Source organism: Mastigoproctus giganteus, chromosome 9 (assembly GCF_048544385.1).
Source record: "Mastigoproctus giganteus isolate SK-2022 chromosome 9, ASM4854438v1, whole genome shotgun sequence".
Classification (NCBI taxonomy): domain Eukaryota; kingdom Metazoa; phylum Arthropoda; class Arachnida; order Uropygi; family Thelyphonidae; genus Mastigoproctus; species Mastigoproctus giganteus.
Window position 1 is genome coordinate 182,671,343 of NC_143583.1, and position 20,983 is coordinate 182,692,325.

Below are 20,983 nucleotides of genomic sequence, written 5' to 3' on the forward strand. Positions count from 1 at the left end.
CGTGTGAGGAGAGACTATTACTGGAATTTCTCCAACATTTTATTGTACACATTTCCAAATGTAAGACACTGGATTCTGATTTCTGTGAATCAACTAAGCCCAACAGGGTTTCCCCAGGATATCAAATGGTAATAGATTTCCAAGGGAATGTTCTATGTTCCTTCCATATGGAAGCAAGAGCTGTGTCACCCAGTAACTGATGATAAAACCTCATTTCTAAAAATGCAGTCATTCAAAAAATCTATAAAGCTGCTACTGGGGGACTGCCCAATCAAGTTCCAAGAAATTTCAGAAAAATTAAAAATCCCCTTTAACAAGATATGGGAGATTTTTAATGCTGGTCTCTCTTGTTTCTTATATTCTTAAATGATATTGATAAAGAAATACAGGCAACCCCCGTATAATACAGTACTCCTACAACACGGTTTCACTCTTAACACGATTGATAAATTGCAGCAATACTCGCACAACACGGTACTTATATAACATGGTATTTTTGAGCTTTTGGAGAAAACCTTGCTTATTATGTTGGATGTAATTTTTGAACACTTCCATTCTTTTTTGTGAATACCCACTGTTGGCTTGCTAGTTGTTATTAAAAAAAAAATAAATAAATAAAAAATAAATAAATATTATTGGGAAATCCCCATGTTTAGGTTCTGTGCTATTGAACTTGTGTGCTTGTTTGCGACCATAAAAAATTGACACTTTGAGTGTTCAATTTGTGACTTTTAAGGTTTTTGTAAGGTTATTTTGGTTTTTATTTGGTCATTTAAAAAATTTTCTGTGTATGCATTACTAAACTTTGTTCTTAAGAACCATATTGGAATAATTTAATTCAGTAATTGGTGATTTATTTAAAGAATGGTTTCTAAATTGTTTTGTGCCAGCAGTGGAAAACTATTTAAAGCACAAAAACCTAGATTACAAAGTTTTATTACTACTTGGATCACAAGCCAGGCCACCCAAAAGATTTAAGTTATCTAAAATGTTGAAGTAATGTTCCTACCACCTAACACAACTTCTTTAATTCAGCCATTAGATCAAGGCATTATATCTACCTATAAAACTCATTAATATCAGAAAATCTTTACAATGGATTTTGGAAAAAATTGATTCCAAATCTATTGAAGTGATGGAGGCATGGAAACATTTTTCAATTGTGCAATTGTATTGGAATCATAGTTTTATCGCTCAAAGACTGGCTCTGGCCATACATTTTTCCAACACATGTGTGTTGGAAAAATGTATGGCCAGAGTCATTTCATTCGGGAAATATGGTTGAACCGGCAGAAAACAGAATTGGTGCAATGTAGAACTTGCTAAGTCAGTAGGAGGGGAAGGTTTTGACGATAAGACTACTGAATACGTTCAAGAATTACTGATAGAAAGAGAGGTTGGCCAAACAGATTTGATGGAAATGGCATTGGAGGTAAACCAAATCAATTCAGAGGATAATCACGTAGGTGAAAATTCTGAAGTTCCAAATTTTACCCTAAAAAGAATACGGGAGGGCATAAACTTGGCCAAGAAATTAGAATCTTATTTTTTTGAATGCAGATCCTTCGACTGAAAGGAACACAAAGTTCAAAAGAGAGCTTCAAAAATGCTTAGCTCTATACCATGCAATTTCCAAAGATCTATCAAGCAAAAGCAAACAATCCCAAAATAATGATTTTTTAAAGAGAAGATACACAAAATCTAGATGCTGCATCAGAAAGTTCAGAAGGTGAAGATATTCTGCAACAGAGAAAACGTTCTTATTTGATTGTGCTTAGCAGGGATGAAGAGGAAGAAAATTAAATAAATGTACATTATATGACATATACACTGAGTGATCACTGAATTATGACCACCCTTATGAAAAGTGAATGCGACCCATTGACCATGTGAGGTACGAGAGTGTGCAGCATAGATAAGGTGTCAGTGGTTCAGTAGGTAGTAAAATTCCGAGCGTGATGGGTAAAAGGAAAGATTTATCGAACTTTGATAAAGGACAGATTGTGGGAGCTCGATGAGCTCGTGCCTCGATTTCCCAAACGACTGAACTGGTGGGGGTGTTCGAGAGCCACTGCAGTTAAAGTGTACCAGGACTGGCATCAAAATGGTCAAACAATGGCAAAACTGCAAAGATCAGTGAAAGGTTGAAGTTAGAGGTGAGTGCCGGGTCCGATGACTCGTACAGACGAACAGCAGCACTGTTCAAGAGGTGACTACCCAATACAACACGGACCAACCCGGAACAATATCTGCCATGACCATGCATCACACGTATGGGCTATACCAGCAGACGACCCCTACGGCATCCTCTCCTAACCAAGGTTCATCGGCATAAAAGATTCGCCCGGTGCAAAGAGCATGCAAGTTGGATGTTAGAAGACTGGAAGAAGATGTGCTTGTCAGAAAAGTCATGCTATTTACTCCACAACGTGGATGGTCGCGCATGGATTTGGCGTCAACAACACGAAGCTCTTGATCCATCATGCATGGTATCAAAAGTGCAGGCCGGTGGAGACGGTTATATGGTGTGGGGCATGTTTCACTGGCAGGAACTTGGAGCCCTGGTACACGTGGAACAATGTATCAGTGGTCTCCGCTATCGTCAACTGCTTGCTGATGTGTACACCTCCGCTATGTTACACTTTTTCCTGACTGCCGATGGTGTCTTCCAAGATGACAATGTGCCGAGCCATCGGGCACTTGTGCAGGTATGGTTTGAGGAACACAGTTCTGACTTCCAGCATATCGACTGGCCTCCAAACTCCTCCAATATCAATCCCATAGAGCACTTGTGGGACACTATGGAAAGGCATATCAGGTGTCTGGATACACCAATCACCTCCATACCTGCATTGGTGGGCACATTACATACAGCTTGGTTGGCCATACCTCTCGAACACTTCTGCCATCTTGTTGAATCAATGCTATGTCGGATAGCTGCTGTACTGAGGGCAAAAGGAGGACCTACGAAGTATTACATAGGTGGTCATAATTCAGGGATCACTCAGTGTACATATCATAGTTTGTAAGATGATAATTTCCGATAGTTATAAAAAAAATGTACGATGATAAAGATTGGGAGAATAGTTAATGTTCACAACCAGGCTATGCTGCTTCAAAAGGTTATACACTGACTGCAAGTAATGTCAAAAATGGCAGCAAGAGTTTTGGTGCGACCAATTGCAAGGTATACTGCACTATGAGAAAAGAAACCCAAAAGTAATTTATAGATTAGAGAAAAAGGAATTACAGGATGTTTAGGATGAGGAAGACTTGAAGATTATGATACAAAAGGGCACAAAGTTTATCATGCAGTGTAAGTATGTAGTAAGAATGGCACATGCTATTTATCTGTGATTTACAAGAATTTTTCAAGTACAAAGAAGACAGTAATTATCCCTCTCTATAAGATGGTGAAACCACACAGAATACTTTAAGTCCATAGACTGCATCTACAAAAAGACACTAAAGACTGTGCAAAAGAGAGAGCTAAGCATTACCAATATGAAGAGAGGATGTAATTAGTAAAATGAATGATGAAGGAATATATTCACTGGTAAGCCAGACAACAACTAGAGGGCACACTACAAAATCTTAGGGAGCAACAACAGACCAAATCTTATAAGATCACCTTCAAGTAGACATTATGGAATGCTAGAATGAGTTGCCTGCAAGGGTGCCAGAAGTCGACAGCTTAGCAAAATTCAAGGAGGAACTAGACAGGACCTTTTTGACACTGGAAATAACATGAGAGGGAAATCTTTCTCTTGTTTGTGTGTTTATTTATTTATTTATTTATTTTATTTTATTAATTCATTTTTTTTTTCTTTTTTTTCTGGCAGATGCAGAATTAAAATGGTCACCCTAACCCTAGCCTTTACACACTCCTTCAATTTACAGGATAGTCATCTATTGCAGTACACCAAATACAAAGAAATACTGGCTGTTATTCTGACCAATGATCACTGCATGCTATCAATATTAGAATGTGTTTGTGTGGTCTTGCCACAGACTCCAAACTTTAACTATTAGGAGTCCAGTAGGTTCAGACCGCATTCCGAGAAGAAGCTGCCTCCTGGGAACTGCTTTCAGTCTGAACCTCCTTAGTATGGTAGACTCACCAGTCTACCATACTCACTAAATTTAGCTCTCTGTTTTATTATTAATATTCCCCCATGCTCCTGATATGTCACAGATTTGCAATGACTAAGGAAATTATTTAGAATGTGGCAAAAACTATTAGCAGTTCCAAAAGAAGCCTATTTAACTTCTTCCAGATGCATTGGAATCGATACACATTGTCACAAGACTACTTTGGCAGAGATCCATGTGAATATCCAGTAATCTTCGTCATTTCTCAAATGTCCTTTAATTTTTTGATCATACCCTTTATAAAATACTTTGTTAAAAGAATTTTGTATGTTCTCTATACAGGTTGAGTGGTGTGCCAAGAAAAAAAAAAAAAAATAAATAAGTAGTCATCCAACATTTTTCACTTATTTCAGCCATTTGTGGTGATAATTTGTCTACCATACTATTTAAAGGTACAAACCAGTGAATAGATGGCCACTACCGATCTTGTCAACCATGTGCAACCAGTAGCCTCCTCTGCTAGAGAAGAGGTTAATTAAAGCTGTGGCAAAGAAGTTAGGGAAATGAGATCACCAAAGAACTTTAAATCACATCAGCATGACTACTGTTACTGTGGGAAATAAAATGTTCACTTCTGGTGAAAAACTTAATCATCAGATTGATAAAGTTGATAGGTCATTGTGCTTCTGTGGTGGAACATGTCACTGGTCTGAATTCATGTCAAAACAGAACCAAAAATTTTCCAAAAATAGTAGGTTTTCTTCAGATAAAGTGTTTTATAAGAAATTTGTGAATGGACAGCACAAAGCATCCAGGGGTGCTATCATGATGAAAGAACAAATTTCCCAAGCCCAATTTTCCAGCTATCTTCTCTGAACATCATTATAAAATTACCACAGAAATGTTTTGTAGCATTCTTAGTTCAGTGTTTAACCAGGAGAGACAAATTTTTAAAGAACGTCACTGTGAATAAAAAAAAAAATATGATAAGCATGATCTTCCCATTTAACTGAGATTGTCTTGCTTTTTTTTGGTGTTGAGAGAAGAGTCATCTACTGAGGACTGGTCCTTTGTTTATGAGTCTTAGCCATATACCCACAATTTGTCGAGAATAATGATAGAAAAAAAAAAAAAAAAAGTGTGTCAGCATTAGCACACTGATGATGATCCTGCCATGCAAAGCACAAATTTGGCCAAACACGTCACATTCCCAAATCTTGTTTTAACACTGATTGGTATGTCTCACAAGAAATACCAATTTTACAGGCAACTTTCCACTTGGTTAAACAGATCACAAACAGAAGCAACTGAATTATCTCTTATGGACAATGGCCCTCTTTAAACTTTGTGAACCACTGAAAACAGTTTGAGTGACACACAGCCCTATTCCTAAAGCTGTTTTTAATATTTCATTGGCTTCTACTGTACTCTCTGAAACAAAATTTGATTTAAATTCATTGCTGTAATGTAAATTCACTCATTTTAAAATGTAAGGAACACATAAAAACACCTATTATTCAATGTGTGCTAATTCAGACTGACTGCATATAAATGGGACAGTCATACAGTTATCATTTCTAGATGAGTCACCAAACAAGTTCCAACAAGTCACAACTCATTATGATACCAAGGTTTCAAGGTACAAAGTCAGTCCCCACACTTCATCATCATCAACACCTCACATACACATGTATATATGTACATATAAATAATATACCACACCTTTTGGAGAAGTGCTTGTGCTAGCATTCCATCTCTGGATGTGCGGGCAAGAATTACAGCTTCAAGCAAACTATGAAGAGCTGCTAGATGAGGATTGCCAGGTGCCATAACACTATGTATGTAATGCTCCAATTCTGTTATCACTTTGTCATAGATTTGAGAGGCATCATCTGTTGCATATGACTGTATAACCTGCTGGAGTATAAAAATTGATTTATAATTTATTATTTAAAGAATTTATGTGCTAGATATGAAAAACAACTATAAAAATGATACAATATAAACCAATCAAAATAAATATTATAGGGACTGAAAATTTTTCAAGTGTAGGAGACAAATTGACCAAGGGCAAAAAAGAACCACAGACCTAAAAGTTTAATCTTTGTGGCAGAAAAAACTATGACAGTCATTAACTATGTATCACAAGAACATTATGATGTTATTATTATTATTTCATCACTGTAATGAAATTACATGGAAAAGAGCATATGTATTCCTATTAACTTTGTTAATAGGAAATTAATATCTAGCCTGATAAGCTATTATGAGATTGTTAAATAAAAAAAAAATGAAAGCCAGGAACAATTCTGAGTAAGCTATTTATGATCTAATAAGAAAAGAAAGTCTCTATATAGTCACATATGAACGGTTTTTGTATAAACTGATGCAATGATACAAAGTTAAGTTGTTCCAGTGAATAATAGGATGCTTAATTAAGAGCAGACAAAGGATGATACAAATGGTTAATGCTCTGAAAAAACCAGAGCAATTTCTTGTGGGTGATTACTTTTACATTAGTAAGATCTCTCCAAGTCTATATACTGAAGTCTTATAATAATATGAGATAACGAAGGTTAGATACATCATAGTTTACCCATAAATTTAACTACATACGTAGTGTAAAGGCATTGTTTAATTTTATCTCATATTGTGGCTACCTTCACAACCAGATACCAGGTATTGCACTACTTTGAATAAATAAAGCTTCTCTAGCAGAGGAGGCTACTGTTATTTATTCTCAGTGGACACCACCACCCAGACGCCTTTCGAAGCTTGTTGGCTTACTCATCATTAAAATAAAATAAAATTAAATAAACTACAATCCCACATATTGGAATAACCTTATCAATCTGTGTGTTTTCAATAATGTTGTCTTTGACGGTAATATAGTTTACCAGCAAATTCAAGGAACACCAATGGACAGTCCTGCCTCATATATCATGCTAACTCTATCTCTACTGGTTTTAAATCTCTTTTCCATGAGATGTTGATATAAATCAAATTTCTAGAAGGCTAAGGTTACTTTTTTTGTTGCTGTCATTATTTAATTATTTTACCAATAATTAACCTTGTGTAACAAGGTTAATTATTTGTAAAAAAAAATTTTGGATCCCCTCACTACTCTTTACTCCTTTATGATAAATGCCTTATGGATGATTGACTCATTTAATCCTCATATCAAGTGTACACTATGTTACCACAATCCACACAGATTTTTGTTTTAAGAAACTGTGTGAGCTGCTTTCATATATAATTTTTTTTTAAAAATATTTTGCCTGAACAACTGGTGAGAGATACTGTTCAGTAGTTACATAAGCCTAATCTGTCCATTTCAGGTTTGGCGAGAGCTAAGGAAAACAAAAATTTGCCAGAACTGTTGATACAAAATTTCCAAAAATAAATTTGTTATGCTGGAAACACTGGTCATATGCTGACACCTGTCCTGACCATTTGATCGAATCAGGGAAGATGGCAGAGGGTATTTGCCATTTAACTGCTAGATTCCCCCCCCCCCAAATTAATTTAATATCTGTGTCTTTGGTAATGGGAGAAACAAAGTGTATATAAAATATATTTTTGCTGTCCACCTTACTTGTTTTAATTTGGCTTTTAGTCTTTTGGAATTAACTGGATTTAAAGTTCTGGGTAATAAATAAGAAATAAGTTTCACACTTTGTTTCTTTCTGGTTTTATTATACAACTTATTCTACCAGGGGTTATATGACTGAACCGTTGCTGTGGTAACTGCAGGTAGTATTTAATTAGTTTTATGTTCAGTGACATTATCTATATAATCTAAATGTTGAGAGAGAGAGAGAGAGAGAGAGAGAGAGAGAGAGAGAGAGAGAGAGAGAGGATAGTGATTATTTAGCACTGTCCACTCTATGTTTGAGAATTGGGTGCATAAAGAAGGTCAATAACTGAGGTGGACCCTGTTAGCAAATGAACCAGCAAGTGAACCAGTGTTTGTAGAGTTTTCCTAATCCAGTAAAGTTCCTGCAATCTTTTATCCACATGCAGAGATCTGCAATGCGGCTGGTGCCCATTCAAGTCTAATGGTTGGTTCCCATTAGACTTTAATGGGAAGAATGGAGGATGGAGTTAGCGCTTGTCCTACAAGTTCAAGTTCTTTGACAGTATACAAAAACAGAAGTTATAGCAAAATACAGCAGAATGTGAAGAGCAATTCTTTTGAGGGAAGTTATCTAGATGCAACTTATATACACAAGAATTGCTACATCTTCATGGGTGGAGCAGGCTGTATTTTTGTTGCTTCAATACACAGAATGGAGTCACTCTTGACTTTGGGAGCCACCTGACAAATCAAATTAATCTCTTGCAAGTAAATGGCTGTAGATTTGTACATGGATTGGATCACATCAGAAAACCACACAAAGATTCCTTTATATGTAATTTTTCCATTTAATGGTTTTCAAAAAGAATGAGGGGCCCATCTGTGTTTCTACGGGAAGTGTGTTTGTGACAGTTAGGTCTGCTTTTCTCTTTATCTTGGAAAAAGGCAGTATCCAGACTCTTTATCTACTCATGCCTCCTTGGTTAAAACTAAAGAATATACTACTTCTATACTGGCTTGGTGTGAATATCTTTCCTCAATAGCATCTGGCTTGCAATTTTTCTGGTACTTTATGGAACTGTGATTGGCATGTTACTGCTTTCGTCTATCAGACATGGCTTGGAAGATGGATGCTAAACTAAGAGCATCAAAAAGCCCATCTGCTATCAATATATATCTCTGTCTGAATCACTACAGACTGATTATTTTGAGTTGTTGTTGTTATTGGGTTTTTAGGAGCATTAGCAACTAAGGCCATATTGCTCCGGGGATATGCAGTGGTCATTCCCTGACCTTTCTGCATCCTCCGTATTTGGTGGATCATGGGCTTGAACCCTGGTCTAATCAAGAAGCGTGTGCTACGCACTGCTGCTCCTGCCCACCTGGCTTATTTTGAGTAGGCAAAGGCATGTAAACCTTATGGCAATGCATTTAAAGTGCTTTATTTTGTATTGGTATGTTACTTTATTTTCATTCTTATATTTTTGGATTTTTCTTTTCGTTTAAAGTCATGATTTTCTTAAAAAAGCCAGATAACTGACTGCACTTGTAATTATAGCAAAGTGGTGATGATGCAGTATATTCTATTTGGTAATGATTTTTATATCCATAATTTGAGCACATGCCTTGACATGTAGCTTGAGTGTAACAAAAGTTTGGACATTTATAAAATTTTATGGAATCTGGAATATAGGGTCAAACATGATAATTTTAGTGTACCTAAAATTAAAATGATGTTACATGCTGGAGCTAAGTTACCATCTTTTCAAATCATAATTCTGATTCTTCAAACCGGAGGTGATATTACTGAAACTGTTAAAGGAGATTCCATTTATGGAAGATAGCTGCAATGACTGTTTGGAACATCAAGGTTGTGTAGTCTCTATTAGTGTCTTCAGATTGGAGTAGTTTGACTATTTTGGGTGACCTGCTGCACTTTCAACAAGACATATTTGAATAATGAAAGAAGAGATCTTACTCAAGCCTCAGTTGATGTGAATGCATTATCAAAAATTTTTGAATATAAAGGTGCAGGGGTTCCTATCCATTTATATCCTTTTTAATATTTTGGGGTAAGAAAGGTCATGGTCAATTTGGTAAGTCATTGCACTGTTTTTTTTTTTTTTTTTGTAGTTGTTGGGGCATAGGCTTCTGTGGCCATAATGCACCTCCCAAGGTTTTTGCAGTACTTTGATCCAAGCCCGAGGTGGGAATCGAACCCACGACCTTTGGGTTGCTAGGCAAGCACTTTACCCACCCGGCTAGCCCGGTCGGCTATCATTGCACTGAAAGCACAATTTGTCTCTAATGGTGACTATCCACCATTAGGACAAATTGGAGTCAATAATATATATTTTATGCTCCTTTTTGTCCCTGGAAGTTAGCTTTACCACCAAAGTTTCTGGCCTCATCACAGGGATGCAGGAGAAGTGTCACTACAGGTATTAAAATGGCTTTCCTTCAGGATTTACTTGTAGTTTGCAAGACACAAATCTTTTTTTTTTTTTTTTAAATGAAAATGGAAACAAAAAAATTTCAAAAACTATTTAGTTTTCGAAAATGGTAACTGTTACCCAGCTAGCCAAGCATGTGTTGTCCACATTTTCAATGAAAGTAAAGGGAAAAGAATTCTGATTACAAATGGCAATTTCATTTTAATGTTGGGTTATCAAGTCAAAATAGGAACAAACCAATATTTAAATAAAAAAATTTATGCACAAAGTTCAATTTATACAAAACCGAATTTCCTCCTGATAGAGTTAAAGTGGAAGTGTTTTTTTATTAGATTAAATTTAACATCAGTCTGAATTTTAGTATTCCTCCAGGGCGATATTCACTTTTGATCTCCATCATCATCATGATTTTTTTCTTAAAGGAAAAGTTTAGCTGTTTTACATGATAGATGGTTGTTTTTTATGTAAGAACAAAATTTAAAGCAATGATTAGCTGTGCCATTAAGTCCTTCCAAATAAATTGCGATGATGGTAGGAAGACTCATCAGTATAGGCATTTAAAATAAACATTAAGAATGGAAAGGCTGTTTTTTAAAACTTACAGGAACTGGCTTAGTTAGGAATGCAGTAGGTGGTTCTCTTTCACCAGTTGGTAAAAATCCAGGGATATTCCTAGCAAATTCTTCATAAACTGCCATCTGCTGTGGTGTTACGCCTCCCACCTAATATACATATATATCAATTCAGAAATGGGAATTTATTGGAATCAATAAAAATTCTATTTAAAGCAATGTAACATTCAGTTATGAGTTTCCTCATTTATTGTTATCATTCACAGAAATACCTTTTTTTTGTCAAAATCAAAAATAAATGAGAAAAAAATAAAAAATTCCAGTATACATCGCTGGATTCCGTCACGTAACGTAAAATAATAAAATGAAACAATGGCAAAGCATTAAACCCTTGACCCACAACAGTATTTCTAAATGGCTTGTAATACCCTTCCTGAGAGTGATTGCCACATCACCATTAGCAATAAAACTGAATTATGTAATTTAACAACAGAATTTGATAGCAAAAAGATTAATTATATTAAAACACCTTGTAATCCACATGGTCTGATTTTATATACGTGACCAAAATTAAAATATTAATATTCCCTTTGAGATAAGAGCACACTTTTTTTCACATTGGTCCATAAAATTTAATGAAATTAAAATTGTCAAAAAAAAAAAAAAAACTGGGATGCATGCCAGCAATTGTCAGAAAGCTTGATATGGTTTAGTTTCCATATACAGGAAGGACATCTGTAACCAGCATCCTTAGTCTTGATGACTTTTGGTTTTTGAATTTTTACAGATTTTGGATAGCAAATCTAAACATCTGCTTGTCCCATGATAACCCAGCATGCCTTGTAATTCCTGACACCTGGCTTTCCAGGTGTCAGGCTGCTGCATGTGTCAAGAGAAGCAGAGTGAGAACCACTTTCAGCTCTCTGGTTGAAGTTTATCTATTAGTTTGCATTCCCTCTAAACCAGCAGTTTTCCAGACTGTCTAATACTGCTTCAATAGCATCAGTATTTTCTATTAATTTAAGTGTATCCCATCCCTATAGAAACAATCTATCCTGTTAACAAGCACAGCCTCACTAGTACTGAATTGTTTGATAAGGTCCACATCATCACATACTCCACCTTATCATTTCTTATGGTGTCTGGACAGAACTGCAGACGCATTCAAATTTAATCCTAACTCACATTGGGTATCAGCAATGTGAGTCAGCTCTTTAGCTTTTAAATGCAAATAATTAAATAGAACAATAACAAAAATTGATACTTCAAGTAATAAAGTAACTGTTTTTAAGTAATATTATTTGTTAAATTACCAGGACTGTCATATTTTGGTCTAATTTGAGTTAAAACACTAGTACATCGATATTTTTTTAAAAATTACGAACATTTCAGTAAAAGGTATGATTTTTTTCAATATTGGGTGTCTGAAAAATAATAAAGTAACTGTTTTTAAGTAATATTATTTGTTAAATTACCAGGACTGTCATATTTTGGTCTAATTTGAGTTAAAACACTAGTACATCGATATTTTTTTAAAAATTAGGAACATTTCTGTAAAAGGTATGATTTTTTCCAATATTGGGTGTCTGAAAAATAATGGCGAGGTTTGTGAAATTGTCTTCAAAAATACAAAATGCACTAAGTGTAATATGCTTTTTATTATTGAAGAAAGAAAACACTACACAATAATTTACATAGTTTCACCAGTGGCTGACAGGTTTAACAGTAGGTGCTAAGTGTTTACCAAACTACTGCATAGTAACAACAGCCCATATCAGAATTGTATAGTTGCCTAGTCATGTTTACTCTGAAATAAAAGGTGTGTTGTGTTTTGTTGATAGCCGAGCATAATCGGTCATTAGTTTAACAAGCATTCGAGCATGAATTTAATAAAGACCTACCACATTACAACAACATTATACAATGGTTTCACCAAAGAAATAGGCAGCATTTAAACCATACAAGAATGGGAAGGTAAAAAAATATCAGAAGAAACTGTGGAAGCTATTAGGACATCTTACACTGGTATCACTAATAAATCAATTCACTCTTGGAGTTTAGAATTATAAGTTCAAATAACACACCATGATGTGTTACGTACATAGTTTCGGTTGAATGCATACAAAATTAATAGGGTGCAGAAAATTAAACCTGATGGCAAAACAAAAAGTATGGAATTTGTCAACATACTTTTAAATCGTCTAGATGATTAAAATTTGTTTAACACTATCATGTTTACTGATGAAGCTATGTATCACATCAATGGACAGGTACATCATCATAATTGTTGGATATGGGGATTGGAAACTGAAAGTGGTTCAAGAATACATTCATGATAGACCGAAGATGAATGTTTGGTGGGGATTTGTTAAAAACACAGTGGGCAAGTTTATCTGAACACATTAGAAAATTTTTAATTTACTCAGCTGCAAGAAAATGACCACACAAACATGTTAATTTTCCAGCGGATGTCACAACACCACATTTTTCCATGAGAAGTTATGAAAGTTCTCAGTGCAAGATTTCCTGGAAGATGTTCCAACTAAATGGTCATTTAGAAGATCTGATTTAACACCCTTGATATTTTTTTTATGGGTTTTGTAAAGAATTATTAGCATTAACTGTTTGTTAGTTTGTTATTTGGTTTTTAGGAACATTAGCAACTAAGGCCATATTGCTCCTGGGATATGCGGTGGTCATTCCCTGACCTTTCTGCATTTTCCGTATTTGGTGGGCACAATTAGCATTAGCAGAGGCACATGATGCAATAAAGCAAGCTTATGCAGCATCAGCCAAAAAAAAAAACAAAAACCACCCTCTCCCATTTCATCCCTCTGTTCGTTCCAAATACCTGTCCAGCCCAGCCTTAAATTTATTTAGGCTGGGCTGGACAGGATGGAAGTCTGTTCCACCAACCAACTACCCACTGGCTAAAGACAAACTTCCGCACATCTATCCCACATCTGTCTCTCCTTAATTTGAATTTATGCCCTCTCAAGTGATTATTCTGACCAAGAGGAAGAATCCCATCAGCATTGAGCAGGCTCAAACCATTCAAGGCTTTATACACCTCAATCAGATCACCTTGCAGGTGCCTAGTCTACAAACACTAATTTGCAAAGCTTAAGCTTTTCTTCGTAAGAGCAACCCTTTGTTTCATTCACTAATCTTGTTGCCCTTCTCTGTACTCGTTCCAACAGCTCTACATCCTTCTTAAAATGACACCTCCAGACCTGTATACAGTACGCAAGGTGTGGCCTGACCATTGCCTTATACAAAAGGATAATCACCTCTTTATCCCTGCTAGAAAAATTCCTGAATATCATTGACAAGACACCATGAGCTACTCTTGCAGACAGTCGTCACTGCTCAGAAAACTTCATATCTGCTTGCACAATTACCCCCAGGTCCTTTTCGTTCTCTACCACTGTCAGAGTAGTACCACAGAGTTGATACGTTACTCTGGGGTTACTGCTTCCCATATGTAGTACTTTACATTTGTCAATGTTAAACTTCATTTACCACCTCTCAGCCCATCTGCTCAACTTTTCTAGATCCTGTTGCAGCAGTGTACTGTCATTAGTCCTTAACAACTCTGCCAACCTTTGTATCGTCTGCAAACTTGGACATTAAGCTTGATATACCATCATCATTTATAAATACAGAAAACAACAATGCACCCAACACTGAACTCTGAGGGACTCCACTAATAACATTAGTCCACAGTGAGCAGCGACCATTGATTACCACTCTCCATCTTCTCCCACTCAACCATCCCTTTATCCATAGCAGCAATTTGTCTCCAATGCCACACAGCTCCAATTTGTTCAGCAGTCTTCCATATGTAACAGTATCAAAAGCTTTTCTAAGATCCAGATATATGATATCAAAGTTATTCCCTACATCCAGTTCCTTTGTGACCACATCATAGTATCCAATCAAACTGGTCAGGCAAGACTTTCCCTTAACAAAACCATGCTGTGTCCGAGCTATAACTGAAGTCTTGTCTAGATGATCCTGCAGTGCTTCTTTTACCAGTGTCTCCATTAATTTTCCTGGAACAGAGGTTCAACTAACAGGTCTTTAATTAGTGTGCTCTTTGATCCTCCTTTGTGAATTAGGGTCACATTTGCACATCTCCAGTCTATGGGCCTCCCCTAAGTCCAAAGAAGTTCTCATAATTACGGCTAAGGGTTTGCTTACTTCCTTTGCTGCCTCCTTTAATATAACTGGATAGATCCCATCCATCCTGGGTGCCTTTTTTATGTTTATCTTCAACAATTTCTCTTCCACCTTCCTCTCAGTTATTACAAAATCATCTAGCTCACTGCCAGAATTCAATTCACCTCTGGCATTCCCCTCCCTAAATAAATACTCATGTGTGAATGTAGATGCAAAATACTCATTTAGTTTGTTAGCCACCCGAGCAGGATTGTCAACAGTTGAACCATCGATATCAAGGGGACCAATCTGATTCATCCCCTTCCTTCTAGAGTTTACATAAGTAAAGAATTCTTTGCTGTTTTTGTTTGCATCCTTTGCCAAAGATTTCTCGTAATCTGCCTTCGCCTGCCTAATCTCCTTTGTAACTTGGTTACAGACCAGCGTATATCTATCATAACTTCTGTGTCACATGTTAATTTATATGTATCCCATGCATTTTTCTTCTCTGTTACATGTCTAATTAGTTCATCTGATATCCATTTAGGCTTAAATCTTGAACAATATTTTTTTGTTGGTATGAAAAGCCTAGTAGCTTCCAAGATTAATTCTTTGAATGCTTCCCATTTTGAATTTGCTGTTGGTAACATCATCAGTTGGTCCCACCATATAGAATTTAAATACTGTCTCAGACCACCGTAGTCGCCTCTATGAAAGCAAAAACCCTTCTCTTTACCCTTCATGGTAGTTACCTCTTTGAGTAAATCCCACTTCAGCACACTGTGATCACTGCACCCTAGTGGTTCCTTTATCTGCAGATTCTTAATGCATGAAGAATCACTACTGAGAATCAGATCAAGAGTATTACTCCCTCTAGTTGCCTCCCGAAAATGCTCATGTAGAAAACAATCAACCAATAAATCCACCAAAGCCTTGCTAGTGTGTGAGTGACCAACCCACAAATTCCAGTCAATATCTGGGAAATTAAAATCCCCCATTATAAGACTCTTTGATTCATTGGCCCAATATTGTTTACATTTACAGTGCAAAAAAATTTCCATATCTGGTTCATTTGAAAGCAAGAATGAGAGGCCATTCAGCAGGTTAAGCCTGATATGCTAAAATGGGTGAGAAAATAAGTGGAATATCGATTATAAATATGCAGAACCACAAACATTTGGAAATGTGTCGACTTTTTTAAAATTGTTTTAAGTAAAATTAGAAATAAAATATTAATTTCTTGAAAACATTCTTTATTCTTAATATAGGCAACAGAAATTCCACTATTACTTTTTGGAAACCTTGTACAATAGTTTAAGATTTAAAGCTTTTAATCCCCCCGCACAGAGAAGTGGTCCGTCAAGGCTATCCAATAATTCATCCAAGCACCCTACTTACACCTCTACCAGCCAATTGATCCTAAGTAAGTCATCCCAGTAGGACCAACCATCAGGATCTCTCTTTCCAAATTTCCATGGGTTGTCCCAAAGACCACAGCCAAAATTTTGGTTTCTACAAGTATGTCATTTCATGGCAGGGCCATGAATTGCAGTAATGCTAATCTGGAAGCCCAGCAGAGTCACTGGGATAATGGTTAGGAAACTGTTCCATTGGTACATACTAAGCTTTCTTCATAACTGCAAGAGACAAGCAGTGGTATGGTATCCATGGGCCAAAGAAGACTGTGTGTGTGTGTGTGTGTGTGTGTGTGTGTGTGTGTGTGTGTGTGTGTGTGTGTGTGTGTGTGCGTGCGTGCGTGCGTGCGTGCGTGCGCGCACTATAGTATGAAGCATCTCTGCCCTATTTCAGCAGGAATGGTTAGAGACACCTCAAAACATACATATTTTTAAGTATTCATATAACAAAGGTTTCAGATTTTATTTGCAAGCATATCTAACTTATAAAAGTTCAAATTGTAAACATTAAATGAAAAACATTACCTTTAATCTAATTTGTTCAGGCATTCTTTCAGCTTGATATGTCAAAACTACAGGATCACAATATCGACGGCCTTCATTTCGAGCATGTTTACGCAATTCATATTCCTATAATTCAGAAGAATGTACATAATTTATAACAAATTCTGTCAAAAAAAAAAATTCATTAAAAAAAACTTACACTGCTAGATTCACATATTCATGCAATACTTTGCATACATTTCCAAGAAAATATTTCTTAAAAAAAAAAAAAAAAGAAAAAAGAAGAAGCCTTTTAAGCAGTTTGTTTTTATAATAATGCATGTTACCTAGATAGTGAGGGATAAGCTGTGCCAATGCTTCCCTTGTCCTTCATTTGGATACAATCAAATGGTCTCTTAAAAGTAAACTTTTAAGCAAAATTCTATTGTTATTGAGATGTCAGTGTGGGGAAAATTAACATTCAAGATTTATTATGGCCCAAACCGAGCATGATACAACACAAGAGGAGTGGCTAACTTGTGGTACAAAAACTGCACTGACTACACTAAAGTGTCTATTTGCCTTCACTATATCTGTTGATAATCCCAGTGCACAGATTTTCATGAAATTTTATATTTAGCTCTTTTATAAATATTTGTCAAGCCATTCAAAATTACATTAAAATCAGTCTAATATAAAATTGGCAATTATTATTTCCTTTATTTTGAAGTATATCACATTTGCTATCCAAATATTGTATATTGTTGCCGAAGCACTAGATACGTTTACTGCTGTAGCTATGTGGGGGGGCAGGGATTTTGCCACCTGGCACCACCTTTTGAGTGCTCATTGAAGGAATGAAAGGGCCATAAGATGGATGTTCAGAGTTCAGTCACGTTTACTAAATATATATATATATATATATACATATTAAATATATTATTATAAATATATATTAAATTGTAGTATGTTCTTATCATATCACAGCAGGGATGCGAAATAAGTATTGTCTTTTAACTGTTATTAAAATACAGGAGGAAACATGTATGTAAGCTATGTTACAAAAATGTTGACTGCATACCTAAGCTTTGAGGTGTGTATTCTATTTATTTCTTTTTTATTAAATCCCAGACGATCCAGGAAATAATTGTTCAATTTCAATTTTTATTAAAAAAATCCAGGAGGAAATAAAGTAACAGAGAACCTTGAGTAAATACTTTGTGAGGTACATGCAGTGAAGCAAAAATAATTGCTTTTATATAATATTAGTTAATTAATTAATCAATCAGCAATCAGTTGTATCAAGATAATCCAACTGCGGTCATCCAGAATAATGTGAATAAAGTGCTAAAGATTTTCATATATTATATAGAGATTAGAAAAGATGAACTTCTAGCAAATGTAATAGCAAAGCCAGTAAACATTTTTTATAATAAATAAGGATTTGATGCACAAGCAGTGTGTGTGTGTGTTGAGAGAGAGAGAAAGATGGCATCTACTTGTAGCAGAAATTGCTACATTAAACAAGTAAGGTCGATGCATGTTTGAACCAGTACAACTTTGCATGTCCATTCAACTGAAATATGGAGCTCCATGACTGTAGGTTCTGTTTTATTTGAAGTAGCTTTGTAATGCAAACCAGAATGTCATATTTTCATCCACTATTCCACTAAATACTGGTGATTGCCTGGTAAGCAGTGTAGCTTAAAATATGAGAAGTAAGAATTTATCCTAGGAAAATATTAATCCACCTTAAAAAGAAAAGAAAAAAGCCTAAGAAAATTATTAAAAAGTAGAAAAGCCTTTATATATTCTTAAAACTGAATAAGAAAATAATGATCACAGCAAAAAGAGTAAACAATAAATAATAAGAAAAAAAAATCTCGTTAGGAACTAGTTAAAATTTCTTAACCAATAACAAGATAAAAAATTTTGAAAGATTTTAAACAAAAGTACAGGTGTAAAATAGTCTACCAAACAAAGATTTCAAATTCACTGATGCAATAGCCAAAATTATTCTAAATGGGGCAGGTGTAGACTGTCCACTTGCTCTTGCCATATAGAAACAGTTGTGAACTCATCACAGTGAGAACTGAAGGGATGTTACATTTTGCATCTCTATTAGAGGATTACAGGGTCTAGGGAAACCTGAATAGGAGTCTGTGCTACTCACTGGTCATCACTTATACAGTCAGTTCTGTAAACGTGCATTTTCACATGCAAATTTGCTCCAATGCGACTATATATTAGAGAACAATGCGATTATAAAGCGATTTTCGCATTGGCTCATGCGTGATTTCATCTGCAAGTAAGACGGGGCAAATGTAAAACTCAGCACCAAAACTGCATCCTGTGTTCATTATTGATTTTTTTTTTTTACTGTTTTAATTTTTACAATCAAAAAAAAAAAAAAAGAAGAAAATGTCAGTGAACAGAAATATCAACCAAGCAAAACACATCTTGTCAAGGTAAAGTGCTATATTTACTGTAATATTTATTTATTGATTAGAAATTTAAGATGTTTAAACCTGTGTTAGCAATATTATTGGGTTTATAACTTTTTTTTAGTGTTTTACTTACCAGACTGGACCTTTTTTTTTTTTTGAGTGCTCTGCCCCATCCCTATTTTTCCAAAGAGCCCTGTTGTTTTTAATGTGCAAAATACATGTACTGCGTTATAGCAGAACTGACTGTACTTTTCAATTTGATAACCGTGGATAGTTCTCATATGGCTTTTCTCACATTTAACTTCTTTAAATAGACCCATATCAGAGGTTGCCACCATTCTACCAGTCTAATTAAACAATTACCCAAAAACAGCAACATGATGTACATACGTTAACTGAATGCTGTACAAATCTCCATAGAGAAATTCTTTCTAGATAGTAATAAATATCCATCAAATATTTATTTCACAGGAAGGCATGCAGTCTAATCAATCAAATGGAAAAAAAAAAAAAAGACTTACAGCAAGCGGTCAATAAACTCTGAATACTTAATACGGTTGGTATAGTTTTGGTTTAGCATAAGAGATTAACTGCATTGGGCATCATGTATTTTAAAGAAACTACAAGTTTTCAGTTTGGTCAGAAGATGCCCAATATTGTACAGTGTCACCTTCCAATAATAGTACAGAAGCAAGATGCTTTCAATTTGATTATTTTAATTTTTAATTATTATTAGGCTATAGCTTGGTATCACTCTGATTATTGCCATCTCTAGCAATCAAAGATGGCACATTTTTTAAAGCCACTACTACCTCCTCTTTCTCCCTTTTCAATCTCACCAACGGTACATGGTCTTTTGTTCTTCCGAATAATTTTTTTTACTTTTTTTTGCCATTTCCCCATTAGCAAGCATTAGCATTTTCAGAGGCATACGATGTAAGAAAGCAAGCTTATGCAGCATCATCAAAAAAAAACCCCCTCCCACTTCACCCCTCCATTCGTTCCAAATGCCTGTCCAGCTCAGTCTTAAATTTATTTAGGCTATCAACTTCCACAACAAAAGATGGACGCCTATTCCACCAATCAATACCACCCACTAGCTAAAGGCAAATTTCCACACATCTATTCTAAAACTGTCTTTCCTCAATTTGAATCTATGCTCCCTCAGGTTCTTAATCTCAGCAGGAGGAAGAATCCCATCAACATTCAGCTTGCTCGAGGCAAATCTACAACCTTTCTAAAAGGAGGCCTCCAGACCTGTACACAGTACTCTAGGTGAGGCCTGACATTGCCTTGTACAACGGGATAATCACTTTCCTGTCCCTTCTAGCAAAATTCCTATATAACATTGACAAGACTCCATTGACCTCCCTGGCAGCCCATCTGCAAAGCTCAAAGAACTTCATATTTGACTGCACAATTATCCCCCCCCCAAGTATTTTTCACTTTCCACTTCCCTGAGTGTAGTACCATGAGAGACTAGGCACCTGTGCGGTGATCTGACTGAGGTGTATAAGGCCTTGAATAGGTTGAGCACGCTGAATTCTGATGGGATCCTTCTACTTCTTCAGATTACGAACCTAAGGGGGCATAAATTCAAATTAAGAAAAGACAGATGTAGAATAGATGTGTGGAAATTTGCCTTTAGCCAGTGGGTATTTAATTGCTGGAACAAACTTTCATCTGTCGTTGTGGAAGTTGATAGGTTAAATAAATTTAAGGAGGAACTGGACAGGCATTTGGAGGGAATGGTGTGATTTTTTTTTTTTTTTGGCTGATGCTG

The 20,983-nt window shown here is 35.7% G+C and overlaps 1 protein-coding gene across 6 annotated transcripts in view; it reads right to left on the reverse strand.

Moving 5' to 3' along the window:
- Positions 1-20,983, reverse strand: part of Not1 (CCR4-NOT transcription complex subunit 1) — a 710,948-nt gene that overhangs the window by 206,821 nt on the left and 483,144 nt on the right. For 5 of the 6 annotated variants that reach the window (XM_090381951.1, XM_090381950.1, XM_090381952.1 and 2 more), the window contains 3 exons: positions 16,796-16,900; positions 10,725-10,844; positions 5,815-6,009 (listed from right to left, as the gene is read on the reverse strand). In XM_090381951.1, the coding sequence (XP_090238077.1) occupies positions 5,815-6,009; positions 10,725-10,844; positions 16,796-16,900 (420 nt within the window). The remainder of the gene's footprint in view (positions 1-5,814; positions 6,010-10,724; positions 10,845-16,795; positions 16,901-20,983) is intronic. The other variant, XM_090381947.1, reaches the window with a different exon arrangement.